Source organism: Crocodylus siamensis, chromosome 4, assembly GCF_052110815.1.
Source record: "Crocodylus siamensis isolate JL-2025a chromosome 4, ASM5211081v1, whole genome shotgun sequence".
NCBI classification, from domain to species: Eukaryota; Metazoa; Chordata; order Crocodylia; family Crocodylidae; genus Crocodylus; species Crocodylus siamensis.
In genome coordinates, this window is record NC_143398.1 from 97,491,303 (window position 1) to 97,508,232 (window position 16,930).

A 16,930-nucleotide genomic window follows, 5' to 3' on the forward strand; every position below is an offset into this window, starting at 1 on the left:
CTAGTTTTCAGTTGCAGAGTTACTCTAAATATTATTGCAAGAATTTTTTTAATAACTTATTTCCTGAATGGATCAACAGATTTTGCTCAGGCAGACAAAGCATGGAAAATCCAGCCCCAGATTGCCAATTTCACAACATGTTAAGCAACTGAAAGACAGGAGCGAGAACATTAACTCTGGTGTAAAATCAACTCACTGAAGGACTCAAAATAACAATGATGTATTGATACTTGTGCTACATGAACCAGCGTGCAAGCATCAGAAAGAAGGGGTGGTGAAAGAAAGGGAAGTGAAATTTGGGCAAGCAATTACATCAGTCAAAGAATTACATCAGATGAAGCATCCCATAAAACACCACAGTATAAGTGCGTTGGTACAGTTAGAAACACTGTCACAAAAAACACATTTAAGGAAAAACTTTGAATTCTTTATTTTATTTTATTCTAGGGAATTGAAAAACAAACCATGACGCAGCAATATGTTTCTTCAGTGCGTCCAAAGAAACTGGTTTCCCAACATAACTCCTGCCCACAGAAATAACAGCTCCATCCAGAGGAACCGGCAACAAGACATTCATCCTATCCTGTCAAAGATGAAAAGAAAGCATCTGCGGGGGAAACAACTGTCATAGGAAGCAAAGCTCAGATCATTAGAGCAGGAACCTGGGAGTTAGGACCACTAAGTTCTAGCTGTAGCTCTGATACCAGCTTGTTTCAAGCAATTTCACCGTTCCATGCCTCAGTTTCCCCATCTTTAAATACAGCTAAATAGGAATGCTGGGAGACCAAATGAGCTAGTTAAATACAAGTCCTCTGCTGAAAGGCACTACATTATTATGTGTTTTTTTTTTCATTCCATACTGGAAACACCTTAATCCACTTTCTTTCCAAATAAGAGGGATGCCTGAAGGCTACCTAACTGCTTACCCCAAATTTCCTCTGCATTTTGTGTAGGTATATACAAGTCCAACAATCTAAGATGATGCATGTAGAGAGTGGGGAAGAGGTAGCTGCTCTACAATACAAGCATTCTCTCTCCACGTATGTTGTTTCTGAATCACCAGTATCTCACCCCAGACAGCTGCTGGGGGAGCATTTTTAGTTTATACAGTTTTAGAGAGGGGAATATGAAGTTCTACAGGCAAGATGAAGGGAAGGGGTACAGTCATCTGTGAGGTACCTCTCCCTGGGAATCATGACATATTAATTCCTGGTTCCTGAACAGCACCAATTCCAGGACTGGTGTTATAGACACTGAAGTCATCCTTGTTGGTGATGTGTAACTTCCAGGGGAACATATGCTTCTCAGAGGGCCTGTTTCTGCTCTGATACACCATGAGTTCAACATCCTGGTCAGAAAGCAGCCGAATCATGTCACCACTAAAGTCCCGGTAATTCAGAACAATATCTTCATGATCAAATTCCCGCCTGGGGAAGGAAAAATGGATTAAATTCTATTAACTTAATGCCAGGAAGTTACTGAACAATTAATAATGTACTAGAGACCCCTGCCCTCTACCTGGAACTCTAGAGGGATAGAAGCACACCCACTTTTCAGGGCTATTTAAGTCTTCCTATACCAGTGAATGAGATTTCAAAAACAACAACATTTTGCATTTGTATAATACTCTGCATGGGGTATATCATGCAAAGTACCATACTCCACTTTGACACTATCCAGATATGGAGAAAAGCATGGTTTGAATTATGGGGGACCTCGGAGGGGGGAGAAAATCATTTGAAAGTCATAACCTGAGTGGTCTCTGATTTTATTAGGGCATTGTGGTGGGCAGCCCAATTTTTTTTGCAGACCCGCCCCCAAGAGTCAAAATGTAATTTGAACCCTGGAGAAAAGACCAGGGTCACTTTCCCCACCCCTTGTACAGATGACCCACAGAGAGCAACATCCAAGACAATGACTTGTTGATAATGCTATCAGCAATGTTTCTCACTAGGGAGGTTTTGTAGTGTTTGACTGCCAGTAGGCAATAGTGTTTTCAAACATCATTACAGAGTGCCAGATCATATGCTAAAGAAAGATGAATGGGAAATCATGTTATTCAGAGGACGGGGGAGTAGGTATGCCTAGTGCATATCTCTGTTATTCAAAATTATTTTATAGATTTCATAGGCATTAGGGCTGGAAGGGACCTCAGAAGATCATCAAGTTCAGCCCCCTACCCAAAGGGCAGGAAGTCAGCTGGGGTCATAGGATCCCAGCAAGATAAGCATCCAATTTACTCTTGAAGGTGTTCAATGTAGGTGCTTGAACCACCTCTGATGGCGGACTATTCCAGACCTTGGGGGCTCGGACACAGAAGAAATTCTTCCTTATGTCCATCCTGAAACGGTCTTGCAGTAGTTTATAACCGTTCGACTTCATCATCCCTTGGGGCGCTCTGGTGAACAAACGTTCCCCCAGATCCTGGTGGTCACCGCCGATAAACTTATAGGTGGCCATCAGATCACCCCTGAGCCTGCGCTTTTCCAGGCTAAAGAGTCCCATGTCTCTCAGCCTATCATCGTAAGATCTGTTTTCCTGACCTCTGATCATGTGTGTGGCTCTCCTCTGGACTCTCTCAAGCTTCTGCACATCCTTTTTGAATTGTGGAGCCCAAACCTGGACGCAGTACTCCAGTGCAGCCTCACCAAGGCCGAGTACAACGGGAGAATGATGTCCTGGGATTTGCTTGAGCAGTATCTGTGGATGCAAGTCAGCGTTTTGCTCGCTTTACTAGCCGCAGCATCGCATTGCAGGCTCATGTTCATCTTGTCGTCGATGGTGACCCCCAAGTCTCTTTCTTCCATAGTGCTAGCCAGCGTAGCACTGCCAAGCCTATAAGCATACTGCAGGCTTTTCCTCCCAAGGTGGAGAACCTTGCATTTTTCAGTGTTAAACATCATCAGGTTCTCATCCGCCCATTTGCTGAGCCTGTCAAGGTCAGCCTGGGTCACCCGCCTGTCTTCTGGTGTGGATGCTTTACCCCAAAGTTTGGTGTCATCGGTGAACTTGGCCAGTCCGCTCCTGACTCCAATGTCCACATCATTAATGAAGATGTTGAACAATATGGGTCCAAGGACAGAGCCTTGGGCGACCCCACTGGTCACAGGACACCACGACGATTGACATCCGTCAAACACCACCCTCTGGGTCTGACCATTGAGCCAATTTCCCAGCCAGCGGATCACGGTGGACCCAAGGCCACAATTGGCCAGTTTTGCTGAGAAGTAATGCTTCTTCAATTTCTCCTCTGAAAAGTTGAACAATGCCTGTGGTAGACTTGCAACACTATGGAGTGAACTAATGTGGGCAGAGACTTGCTCAAGTCTTCCTCAGAAAAGATGCAATCCCAAATGATAATGAATAATGCTTGTGTAACATTACCGTCATTTTTGTACGTGGTCACAATGCACAGCTCAGCATAGGCATATCTATAATGTTAATGCCTTCTTCCTCTTGTGCAGATGAATGTTCTGGCAGAATGCTGCCATTCCTAGCCTCTATACACAACGGCCTGCATAGCAGGGGGAAGTAAGAAAAGTATGACTAATAAAGGGAGCTGGCCCATCCCAGTAGACACACAGCAGTCAGATCCTGATACAGACTTTACTTAAGTGTTGGAGTGGGGAAGCTGCTCTGTGCATAGGGACGAATCATTACCACATATATGAATGACTTTCAGAAGGAGTCCACCTACCCTGAAAGACTGGGTACAAATCAGACTCTCTTATAAGAGTGGGATCAGACTGGAGGAAGGTCCACCTCAGGGCTTTTATTTTTAAAGTTCTCTGACCCCAAAAGCACTTGAGTGAAGTAACTGTGGTTAAGAACTGGCTTTGTTGAACCCATCCTTGCTGAGCCCATTCCTTGCTTTACCAATGCATCACCATTGAAAGGCCTAAATGAGAAGCCCAGACTGCCTATAGCCTATGGGATACTCCTGCCTATAGCCTATGGGGAGTGAGTAAAGTGTCAGGAAGGGCATTGGGAGGTCTCAAACACTACTATGGGGAGCTAAGGAGCCGCACAGTGCATCCCACATACCAAGGAAGTGTACTAGGCCAGTGGTTTCCAAACTTTTTTGATTGCGCACCCCTATCAATAAAAAATTTTTGAGCACACTCCCCCAATATATGTATATTTATATTCGTGCACCCCTATCAGTAAAAAAAATCTGAGCACGCACCCCCCATATATGTGTATATATATAAATATAAATAGAAGTTCTAATATTTTCTTCCTGCACCCCAATGGATTGTCTTGCGCACCCCCTGGGGTGTGCGCACCCCACTTTGGAGACCACTGTACTAGGCAATCAGGTCCCCTTAAAACAGACTGGTATCTATTCAGAGTGGTACTGGGTGAAACAGTAGCAACTACAAAGTCTCTGGGGTATCTGGGCAGATTGTTTTAAATCCAGAACACTGGGATGGCTGGACAATGTAACACAGCCAGGACTGAAAGAAACTCAGGATATATGCCTGAGTGAATCTCTGAATCAATACTGAATACAACTCCCTCCATCTGCACTGTACCTCATTAATTCCATGAGGTCTTTGAACAATGGGATGCTGCTCAGATCCTCTTCCACTGCTATGTCTCTAGAAGATGAACAAACATTATTGTTTCATGTAATTAAAACAGAATTACAAACATCTTTCCAGCAGTAACCTGAAGAGCATCATCTCATTACCTGATGATGCTAACAATGCTGTCCTGGTAATAACAGCGCAGACGATTGATAGTATTTTCTTCTTCTGGTAAATCTTTAATGACCTTCACAAAAGCACATGGGAAAATTCCAGTGGCATCATAGACAGTTCCCTGGAACAAGAGAAAGGGTACAGACTGAAGAAGAGTGTATTATTTTTACTACATTTGATTGGCTGTGGAAACTGAAGCCATTTCTTAGAGATGACAATCAGAATTATCTCAATATGATCATTAAAGGAGGAATGCAATAGAAATAAGCTGATTGTATACCTATTGCATTGGATAGTCAAATACAGAGGAACAGGAGCAGTGAATAATATGCACAAATCAGATATTTACCCTCAAGGACTGTCCTGTTTGAGAAAGCAGATACCAGTATCAGCAGACATACTGAATGCCCTTCCTCACTGTCTCTTAGAATATTGCCCAAGTCCTTTGTTAATAGGTCATTCTGGGTTAGCATGAAATACAGAGTGAACATGTCTACACACGCATTTATGCCAACTTCAAGTTATTATACGGTAACTTACTGTGCAGTAAGCAGGAATAGCCTGGGATCTACACGTGCAGGCATTATAGCACATCAGCACTGCGTGTGGACTGACTTGGGACTAAAGCTAGTCCCAAGTTGGTCCACACACACCGTGTTACTGCACAGTAAAGCATTTATGTGTGCATTACTGCATAGTAACTAATCGGGTATAAGTTTGAAGATGTAGGTATCAAATTTATGCTCAAGTCAGCGTAAGTCACCATATTTACTGCACAGCATGGGCATGAACGTGTAGACGCATGCCCGTACTGCACAGTCACTTTCGTTACTGCACAGTAAATGCACATGTGTAGACATGCCCAGTATATCTCACAAATATAACTAATCATATGAATTCAGAACTAGAGTTCCCATGTCTTTTCTGTGGATCTTCTTCATCCTGCAGAATGTAAAGGACATTACAAGAAAAACAGGTGTGAGTAAAAGCCAAAAGACAGAGGAAAGAAAACCAGAAAACAGAGCCCAAGAAGGGAATAACCTGGAATTTTGAGTCAGAGACTTGTGTACTCTGAGCCTAATGTCTAAATGTATGATGTGGTTGCCTGCAATGGCACTTAGTGACCCACTAGGCCCCTTCCAGTCCAGTGCTCTCTATTCTTACGTTCCCTGACAAGTCAATAACCCTAGTACATAGGAATTTAGAACTTGAAGGGACATCTGCCTCAGGTAATACTGTTATTGCTGACAAATGTGCAACACTTAAGGATGCACAAAAACATTCATTCTGATCCCTGCTACAGTCTAGTCACCAAATATCCCCTAATGCAGAGGTAGGTAATTATTTGGGCCTGATGGCCACATAGGCTGTTTTGGTGAGCTGCCATGGGCTGGGTCAGCACCCCTCCATCTGGCAACAACTCACCAAAACTCCCTATGTAGGATGGGGCCCTGGGCAGCAGTGTTCAGGGGTGGGATGGGCAGGCATGGGTTCCATGGGCAGAGGTGATCACAGCCCTGCCCTTCCCTGACCATGCGCTGTCACTGCCCCATGATCCCACCGCAGGCCCTGGACACAGCTCCCCACCCACCCACACACCCTGCCCATTCAAGTCCATAGAGCTGTGTCCAAAGCCAAGGCTGGGATCTTGGGGTGATGACAGTGCATGGCTGGGATAGAGCTGAAAGCAACCACTAGGCCTCGCTGGGGGGGGCCACAGTGTCCATGAGGATGAGAGGAGGGCTGTGAGTACTATGAAGGAGACTCGGGAGGCTGACCATGTGTCACCGCCGAGCCCAGCAAGTGGGAGGACCTTAGCCTCCTTCACCTCTCCCCTTGCCCATCTCCCCAACCCAGGGTGTGCAGCCTGCAGATGGAAGAGGGAGGGGGGAAGCTCTGGAGGTGACTCCACATCCCACCACACATGCAGAAGCACAGACCAGGACCAGACCAGGGCTGGGGGAGGTGGAGCAGCATGGGGGCAGCAGCAATGGCAGAAGCCCTGGTGAGGGCACTGCATGTAAGCCTTGAAGAACAGAATTAACACAATATAATATCATGCAGCAAGCATCATAAACATATCAGTGAGGGTTAATAAGGAAAAGAAACTCAACCCAAAAAAGGCTGTTGCAAATACACAGCCTGCCCTTAACCTGTGCACAATAACATTTCAAATTCCCTGTCATCTAAACTATAGCACATTCTCAAAACTCAGACTCACTTCAATCCTGGGTTATTGCAAGCCTACCAACCCAGAGTAAAAGCCACTCAAGTGTTCAAGTCAGGAAGCTGAAACCACTTTCTCTAGCTTCAACTACTGTCACCAGATCCTGCCTTCTCTATCAGTAAAGTCAAGAAGGCCTACACCACCAAAATTTCCCATATATGCAAATAACATACAGCATTACAAAGTTTCCTTTCAAGCCCCACATGGACGTACCAAACTCATAAAACCTCAGACTACCTGCTCTGGTTACTACTCCATGAACACACCTATCCTATCCTGTTACCTTTTCCATAAACTCATCAAGCTCCATCTATTTAGATTCCTTGCCAGCAGTACCCTATCCAGAGGTCATTCGGGAACATCTTTCCTCTGCTAGTTAGAAACCTTCTGATTTCCTGTTTAAAATCATCAGTGAACAATCTGTACTTAAATGTTATCTTGTACCAATACAATCCTTTAATTGACGTAGTTCTTCACCTTCCCTGGTATTAAGCCCCTGGAACACATTTATAAAGAATAATCATATACACAGATACAAATTAGAGAATGGCTGCTTAGGCTGCAGTATTTCAGAAAAACACCTTAGGGTCACAGTGGACTGCAAGCCAAATGTGTGTCAACAGTATGTTCATGTTGCAAAACAGGCTGCATTAACAGGAGTGTTACCTGTACATCAAAGGAAGTGATTGGTCCACTTTGAAGCCTCACCAGGAAGCCTTGACTCCAGCAGAAAGCAACAGAACTGATTAGAGGTCTAGGAAACATGACATATGAGGAAAGCTAGAAAGCTGAGATTAGTCAGCCTGGAAAAGAGACAGCAGAAGGGATTTAATGAGAGTGTTCAAATTCCTGAAGAGTGATTATAAAGAGGATGGTGACACACTATTCTGTGTGACCACAGGGAGCAGGACAAGAAGTAACAGTCTTAAAGTGCAACCAGGGAAATTTAGACTAAAGATTAGAAATAACTTTTTCACTATTAGGACAGTTAAGCACTGGAAGAAAATCTTCATCCTTGGAAGCTTTTAAGAACAGATTAGCAAACCGTTGGATGAGATGGTTTAGACAGGCATGATCCTGGTTGGAGTAGAAAGCTGGACTAGACTTCTAGAGGTACATTTCAGCATTATGATTCTATGACTTAATATACTTCCCATCCTTCTTTTGCTACGTTAAACAACTCAATTTCATTTCATCTTCTTATAACAGGCTCTGTATTCATCTAACCCATCCTAGTAGCCCTTCTCTGCACCTGTTTCTAATTTTTTTTTCTATCATAAGTGACTCAGACACATTACTCTAACTGAGGCCCTACTAGCGTTTTTATCCATGGTCCTAATGCAGTCCTACCTCCAGCCAGTCTTTGTTGATCCTGCTGAGAAGATAGATCAAATCACCTTTCTTAAAATTCAGCTCCAATGTATTGGTTGCTGAGAAATCAAACAGTGCCTAGGGAAAACAGGCAACATTTTAAAAATTAACTCATCAATTTATTAAACCAAATAGTGCTTTTCTCCCCCAGTTTCATCAAGAAAAAGGTTTCTTACCTGTAACCCACATGGTATATTCCCATGGCTGCGAGCCCAAATCAGCTGACTGGGCTCCTAGATACAGAAGGACATGGTTCCCCCCCATGGTTGGGAGCCCCATCAGCTGGCAGGTCTTCCAGTGACAGGGGCACATCCCACTGCTGGGAGCCCCAGCCTGACCACATATTCAATTAATGGTGTGATAAGAACCAGCTACGAAGTTATTACACATTTTTGTGTAATAGGTTTGTGCCTTATTGCTTATCTTGTCATGCCATTAATTGCATTAGTATGTGGCCAGGTAATAATTTGAGATGTGATTAACTGATTAATTACATCTCATGTGTAATGTGTGCCAGGATCCTCAAGGATAGATTACCTTACACAGTGAGAAGGTAAGCTATCAAAAGGAAGATCTTCTAGATGAGACAATGGTGATTAAAATGCAGTTGTAAGGGGGGGACCCCAAAGAACGTTCCCCAGTTCATAATACAATGGCTCCATTAGTCTTGTAAGTACCATACACAAGTGATACAAAGGTGGTTCTTCTCATGGTGAAGAATAGACATCTGCTGTTCTCTTGCTAAGGCTTATATACTTCTTTTTAGTTGCCTTTCTAAAAGCTATTTATACAGCATGTAACATATTGGTAGCTCTAGTAACTATTAATAAAAAGAGTACAAATGACATTGAAAAAAATGTTTGATCCAGGAGCTGCTTTTTCTGGGCAGTAAAGGGAATTTGAAGCCTCTGTGGCCATGTTTCTAATAGCCTTGCATGAACCAGTCCTATCTACCAGATAGCAAACCATGGCCCAAGTTCTGCTCTGAAATAAAGTTCCACCTATTACAGGATATATATATATAGGATGAATTCTGCTACTACAGCCCATGATATTTCCACTTGGTGCTGAGCAAACTGAACCCTCCTTTTCCTTGTCTTGCAGGACCCAGTTGGCATATCTACACATGCAATTAATTTGAAGCAATAAGCTACATATTGTACCCAAGTTTATTGCTCCCAAGCACCATGTTTACACACTTGCCCAGAACCACAGCATGTTGAGCCAGGCTGGAGTAGCCCCAGCCAGCAGGGGACCCTGGTGGTCAACCTGCCAGTCCAGGGCTGCTCCCACCCAACTCAATGTGCTGTGGCAGGGCTCGCTGGGGCATGAGGGTGTTCCAGGGCAGGGTTAGCCAGTAGGTAGCCCCCATGCTGTAGCACCCTCATGCCCCAGCCTGCCCTGTCAGTGTCTACATGTGCACTGCTTTGCAGTAAATAACTCTGCAGTACGATGGTGCTTGTTTTACAAGTATTATCATACAGAGGAGCTTATTAGTTTACTGTGGCCTAATAGGGCTGCACATGTAGACAGAAAGACTTTACTGCAGAGCTAATTAGGAAGCTCCATAGCAAATGTCTCTTGTAGACATGCCCCAAGGGTAGCAGCCTATCCCCATCCTGGATCAAACTAAGAAGATCACTTCCCTTGATCTGCTATACCAGTGCGATATTCCTTCAGTCCATTCCTTCACCTCACACTGCTCAACCCTCTTTCCCTCTCCTGCTTTGGAGTAAAAAAAAATCTCTTTCCATGCTTATTCCATTTTTCCTTCTTTTCCTATTACACGGACACTCTTAAGGAAAGATGTCACCAAACAGAGGGCTTAGTGAAAATACAGCCTTATACATAGCCTTCTGCATACTGCTTCAGATACCTACCTCAGCCCGTGGGGCAGCCATGCGGTCAAAGGTAGGCACTTGGGGTGAAATGCTTTTGCTGAGAAGAAAGGAGACAACAGGAAGGTATCAGAAAAAGGAGACAATCAGCACAATCTCTACTTGCTCATCATCTAAGCCAACAGCCAGCAACATTTTCTGGCAGCCAACCAAAATGGCCCAGCTTGCATCTGAAGTCGGCCAGCGCTAGGACCCAGCCATCACTGCAAATCCTGCCACCTTTCCCCTACCTCCACCACTGCCAAACACCACTGCAGCCCATGTCTACGGGCAGGTTGCTGACCCCTGCTCTGGGAGGCAATTCCATGTGATCTAGGCCACAAACCACCTTAGAAACATCGGAGAATCTGTGTACAATATGCAAGTCAAGAAACATGGATACAAGTATGTGGCACCACATCTCATTTCCCTGTATAGTAGCAGTAAACCCTCCCTGGTAAAACCTTCTGCTGGGAACAGATGGGAATTCAAAAATTCAAACTGCATATGCATAATCCTGGGCCTCCCTTATCCAGTTTTGCTCAGCACTGCAATCACCCCCTTCAGAAGTCCCTCCATTTCTCCCTGCTATAAGCAAGGAATTCAGTTGTGCTGGGTGAGTCAAAGGACTAACACCTTGTTATCCTTGGGAAAACCGACTATTTTTAAGATAAATTCAATTTTGGCCTCTAAACATGGTGTGGCTATGCACAGAATTCCCCCACAGCTACAGCTGTCCTGTGGGGAGCAAACTTTGGCAGGATTGAGAAATTAATTCATTCCCCTCCATTTTGCGGAACAGTTTTTTCTGTGGTTTCCTAGTGCAGCTCCATAGGATAGCTCCCTGCTGAACTGAGGGGTGGGGAAAACTGAGCCTCCACACGTATTTAAGATCTGATGCAGCTCTCATTGAAGTCAACAGCAAAACTTGCATTGACTTCAGTGATGCTTTATCAAGCTCTTCATCTTGCACTGTACACCTCACATACTGCTCCCTAATGGACAGCACTGTAGAGGCAGGCAACGGTTTACAAAAGGAATCTTACATATCTCTGATATTTCCTTTTACTTAGATGGAAAAAAGTGTGGATATTGCACAAATTTGAAGCACTGATGTTGAGAAATGTCCTCTTTTCACAATGGAAAAGGACAAAATAGCAGGCCCCAACCAACTCATTTGGGATGCACACTAGGAAACAGCAGCTTCCTCTCCCCATGGGGTTAACACCCACCCTCAAAGCGAATAACCAAAAGAAAACCCAGCAGACACTAACACTCTGCGAGTGCGCGGGCGGAGTCTTCGCAGCCTCTGAGGCATCTGTTCACAGTCAAAGGTTGACTGGTAGAAAAACAGCCGTACCTCTTCACCCAACACCACCCAGATGGGCAGGCTGAGAAGCTTCTGTAGCAGGAAAGCAAAGAATACAGAGTAACAAGTAGGCAAGAGATCTGCTCTCTGTAAATTTGCCTGGGCAAGGGAAATAGCTCTCCAATCTACAGGCCCACAAATGATATTCTTCACTGTCAGAAATCCTCTGCTAAGTGCAATGGGGTTGAGCAGCTCCCACTTCCTCCTCCATGGACTGCTGGACTTGGCTAAAGCATTGCTTCACACTTCGGCCTATGTGCCTGATTTACTACAGGAACTGTAAGTCTTTCCCTGTGTCCCACCACCACTATCACAGTGATCCTGGAGGTAGTGGAAAGCACTAACCAATGGAAGTCTTAGCTTAACCTGCAGACAAAAAAATTCTCCCCCCAGTGTTTTTGCATATTGGAGAAGCAGAGTTCAACAGAGAGAGCAAGGTGCCTTGTGCTGGGGTAGAAGCATCTAATCAAGATGTTTTGGGTAGCGCCTATCTAAAACAGCAGCTGAATATGCTCAGGGCAACCTCCCCCACTTAAGATGATGTTTACCTTCATGTAGGCATTGAGAATGGGGATCCTGCTCTCTGCAATCTCCTTTTTTGCTCCAACATAAACTTTTCCTGGAAAGCACAAAACCATTAAAAGCCACTGAAGTAAAAATGGAGACTAGCAGCTTAGAGAAAGCAGAGTGCCTGAAGCATCCAAGAAAACAAGCATGGGCTACAGGATTTCAAAACTAACCTTTCAGCATACAATGCTCCAAATTGCACTGGTGGGAACTCATCATTGGTTCCCACAGGCAACACTCCTCACTATAATGCACTCCACTATGTAAGCTGAAGGCTGAAAAAGCTAGGAATGATGTGTAAGGGGACAGGCACAAAGCTGGGTTTAGCAGTCTACCTGGCAGTATGGGAAGAGTGCAGCTGAGGATGCCTTTTTTGCTCTCTGCCCCATATCTCTCCTCTAGCTTGGCATGGAGGGCAAAAAACTGGCGATAGCGACGGCAGATCAGGTACCTGCCCCCTCCTTTCGTCTTCACCTCAATGACAAACATCTGAAAGGGAAGAGGGAAGAGAGGCCAAGGGTTATATTCAGACTTAATAGAACCTTCCAAAAAAAAATCATGAAACACACAGAGCAAAAGCTTAGCGCCAACTTCTCAGTGTCTGTGACTCTTGTCTGGGCCCAGAGTAGAGGCAGTCTCAAATTAAGAAGCCAGCACATTCTGAATGCTATAAAATAATAGTAATAGCCCCAGGGTTTATTTTGCATATTTTCCCATGTCTCCTACAAGTTGAGTCACCATGTGCGCTTCCTTCTATATAATCTTGTGAACAGCAAACTTAAGAGGATCTGATGTTTCTACCCTCTCATATAATTTGTTTTCAGCAGACAACAAAACATACTACAGCAGTTAAAGCCAACACTTACAAGCCCGGGGCCTTTGGTCACTTAAATCTGTATTTAGGTGTCTAGATGAATGGCCTTGTGTTCAGAGGTGTTAAGCATGCATAACTTTGTAACTCCAGAAGCACAGCTTTGAAAATTGTAGCCTAGGGGACTTGCCCTCAGCCATGCAGCGAAGTAGATGCAGAGCCAGAAACAAATCCCAGGTCTCCTGACTCCAAGTGCTCTGCTTCATCCAACAAGCTATACTCCCTTCTAGTCCCCAAAAGATTGGTTTCCTGGGGTCAGAAAACACCCCGTACTGATTCCCATACACTGACCCCTTTGCCAAGCAAAAGCCAGGCATCACAAAGAGACTTAGTTAACAGCTTTTTGACACAGCTTCTAGACATTTAAAATTATATGCCACTCGGGTTTAAGCATATTGATAACATTTATTAAACTACATTAGGTAACATAATTCATGCTTTGCAGCTGTGCTAAGCCCTTGACCAAACACTTCACAGTAGCCCCTGTGGTTGTTACTTGTAATACAGATTTAAAGAACTGGACTGTCTGCCACACATTTGCATTTTCACTAACTGCCATTCTTGCATACTGGCTTCTGGCATCTATCCCACCCAGGAAGAGCATGTAACAACTGCAGACACTTCCTCTGCCTGAAGAACTGTTTGTCTCCGAAATTTTGCAAAGAAGAATAATTTATTTATCTATTTTAGTTGGTCTAATAAAAGATTTACCCAGAACCTTTTCTGCCTATGTCCTTAAACCAACGTGGCTACAACCAACACCCTTGAAACATGGACTGTTCATGAGCTTTTAAACCACATTATTGTAAAAGCATGTTACATATGTTGAACAAGAGAAGAAGCAAAGCTGATGTAGTCAGCACAATGCAATTCAGGAAGCCCCATAAGTGGTGACCCAAGTCTATCAGAAATAAGGAAGCTCCCCTGTTTAGAAGTGTTACATTGCATTTGAACAAGAGCCATACAACTGGAAGCCCATAGGCTGCATGCAACCCATGAGGGTTGCTGTGGCCTCTAGACATCTGCCCAGCTGTCATTTCCCCTACTGCTTCAGCTGCAACAGCAGCCAGAGACTCCAGGCTCCCCCTACCTTCTTTGGCCTTCGTGGTCTGCACAGCATGGTGTGGGGTGCTCAGTTGGGGCTGGGCCTGCCACTGTAATAGTGGGGGATGTCCACATGAGTCCTCACTGCAACAGGTTAGGGAGTCTATGTAGCATGCACCCCAGAGGCCCCATCCCAACTAAGGTGGCCTGTACATATGCAGCCCTAGCTATTGCAGTCCACAGGGCATGTGGCCATCAGCTGCGTAGAAGCTGATTTAACCAATACCTTCCAAGGGCTTTTAAGGAACTGGTTTGCACTGGATTTCAGAAGCACAGGGGAAAAATGGGTTTACTCAACTGTTTAGCCTTTTGTCTAGGAACAGTAACTAAAATTTTAAAAAATGAAAATAATACAGGTTAGCTCCCTCAGCATAAACTCTGGTGAGAAAAGGAAACAGATTCCTGATGCACTGTCCACTGTGTTTTGCCATCTCAACTGGAAATAGGAAGAAAACACCCCTAAGTAAAGACTTAGGAAACTGACAGTGCCAGAGGGCCCATTTCTGTTAGGCTTCACCCATTCATCTGTTAGGTTTCACCCTCTAAAGCTAGCTTGTCAGCCTGCACCTGCAACAGACTGCTACCCATTCTAGAGGAAGACAAGCCTCATTTGGAGACTGGCAGGTTGACTGGAGGCAGAGTCCCACTTGGAGACTGGAAGCAGTCCAGGCCTAAAGGAATCAGGCCAAGCTGCATCTGTTTCCCAGGACTAATGCTGAGCTGGTCACACCTGTGGGCACAGGGAGAATGAACTAAGTCTCCCCTCTTACATAGTAACTGGAAAAACCTTTCTTCTCTTCAATGTCCGCAATGTTTGCTGCAACAGGCACTTCATCTGGAAGCTGGTCAAAATCACTGAAAAGGCAAGACAAAAAGGAAGCATCAGATTACTGCAGGTAACGCTGGTCTTTGGCACAAATGACTACCAGTATTTGGAGTTCCACCTGCTTTATAACCTCTGCCATTCACAGACTAGTCCTGCTTCCCTCTCAGGCAGCAGAAGAAGGATAGGGAGGCATCATCTTGTTGCCAAACATCAGGTAGCACAAGACACAAAGGGCACTTCTACATGAGAAGCAGGGAGAGAGGTAGGGTGGACTGCTCTGGGCATTGGCTCTAGCCAGTTACACCTCTGTTCATCACCAGATCCCAGAAAAGCATTGTGGTGATGGAAGGCACCTACAGCTTGCTCAGCTTAGAGAACGGAGTTGGTCCCACCCCTAACATGCGTCACCACCACTTGTTGTGGAGAGGATGCAGTTAAGGTCAGCATAGGATGCATCAAGTCTCTCACAAATCAGCTTCACTTACCAGGAGCTTGTGGGGCACTGGCCACAGTTTAAAGTGACCATCCTTTCCTGGAACTACAACGAGGACAGGGATACAAGCCACCACTGCCCTCCCTGTCGTAGGGGTCATAACAAAGGAGGGTGGAAAGGTTCATGCCTATTTAAAAACAGACCCACTACATACAAAGAAAGCCAACTATGCTATACCACTTAGAAAAGGTCTCTGTTAGCTCTTTCAAGGAGGCCTGCAACCAGAGAAATAGGAAGGAACAGTGATTACACAGACAAGTTTGTGGACTTACCTCTTATCTCGTAGCTGTTGTGGAACAGCCATTTCTTCAGCTCTTTGGAGCCTGGGGATAACTGATAAATGAGCCACAGAAAGAAAATACAGGAGATTGGGGGTGTTCACAATACACCCTGCTGCTTCTCGAATCAGTCTTTACTCAGAGTTCTCCACCGGGCCTCAGAAATCTAGCCCTTGCTTAGTGTTTTGGTGTCAGGCTTTCTTTCCCCTGTGCTTCTCCTCCCACACTAGATTGAGGAAGTGCTTTTGAAAAACCAGAACCAAGGCAGGTTTGTGCTCATTGCAAGTTACTGTTGTAACAGCCTCCTCCCACCCCTGTTTGAGAAGTGAAAGCCAATGTGGAAGCAGAAAAGTGTCCCTGGTTCTCCGGGCCCAGCATTTGCAAACACATTTGCCCTTGCTCAAAGTGAGTGCGACACACTACCAGATCAGGATGGCAGTGTTTGACACACATTTTGCACTGGTGCCTTTGACTTCACAAGGCAGTAGAAAATCAAGCCCAACAAAAGCACCAGATCAAAGGTGACAGGGAATGTGCAGGCACTGAATTTCAAGGACCTGCAAAAAAAGAATCCCATTCCCCCTGCCTCCTGCCCTGAATAATGACACATGAGACCCAGAAAACATAGCTGGCCTGGGGTTTTGTGGAGTTCTATGTACAATTATATGGGAGGGACCCAATCCAGCTTCTTCCCAGATCATTATCTAGGGCCCCCGTACAGTATCACCAGACACCCCTGCATCCTCATAACCCTGTACAACCCTCTTCCTTTCAAATGAGGTTCTGTGGCTCCTGGAGACTCTCTCGTATGGAGCAGGAGCCAGAAGATGGAGCCAAAGCACAGCTTTCCAACTGGGGAGTAGAAGAAGCTGTTAGGAAATGCAGCCCTGCCATAGACTGTGGCCACCAGAGTCAAACAGGACCATGCACAGGGGATCAGTGTAAGTAAGATGTGGGACTCCTAGAAGAACAGGGATCTTTAAAGCTGCATTAGCCCAAACCAGCAATTACTGATGAAATGCCTATAAACCAAGCATTCTTAATTTATCTGCCCAATCTATAAAGATAGGCTAAAAATTCATGTCACCAAAAGAGGGTCCTACCTGCCCCACAAAGGATCCTGTGCACAAAGGATAACAACATGTCATTGTTAGAGTGAGTTACAGGTGATTTAAAGAAGAGAGAGGGCAGGGGAGAGAGAGAGAGAGAAAGAAAGAACACTGCCATTTGCTGGTCCTGTGGCC

The 16,930-nt window shown here is 44.9% G+C and overlaps 1 protein-coding gene across 2 annotated transcripts; it reads right to left on the reverse strand.

The window, feature by feature from the left end:
• Positions 1-449: 449 nt before the first annotated feature.
• On the reverse strand, positions 450-15,887 carry NCF4 (neutrophil cytosolic factor 4). Of its 2 annotated transcripts, XM_090041079.1 has the most exons (11): positions 15,681-15,887; positions 14,860-14,944; positions 12,450-12,603; positions 12,096-12,166; positions 11,453-11,580; positions 10,182-10,239; positions 8,281-8,379; positions 4,694-4,824; positions 4,536-4,601; positions 1,180-1,427; positions 450-583 (listed from the first exon to the last, which is right to left on the reverse strand). In XM_090041079.1, the coding sequence occupies exons 1-10, from the start codon at positions 15,710-15,712 to the stop codon at positions 1,193-1,195; spliced, it is 1,059 nt and encodes a 352-aa protein (XP_089897205.1). In that variant the 5' UTR covers positions 15,713-15,887; the 3' UTR covers positions 450-583; positions 1,180-1,192. The 2 variants fall into 2 exon arrangements, with proteins under 2 accessions (XP_089897205.1, XP_089897204.1); XM_090041078.1 differs by having other exon boundaries at positions 450-1,427.
• Positions 15,888-16,930: the final 1,043 nt, after the last annotated feature.

Excerpts from the sequence above, each read along its gene's own strand:
- NCF4 (XM_090041079.1), bottom strand. The coding sequence starts at position 15,712 with ATGGCTGTTCCACAACAGCTACGAGATAAGAG. Across the intron at positions 11,581-12,095 it reads TTCTCAATGCCTACATGAAG|AAGCTTCTCAGCCTGCCCAT; the intron begins GTAAACATCATC and ends TTCCTGCTACAG. Across the intron at positions 4,825-8,280 it reads TCAACAAAGACTGGCTGGAG|GGAACTGTCTATGATGCCAC; the intron begins GTAGGACTGCAT and ends CTCTTGTTCCAG.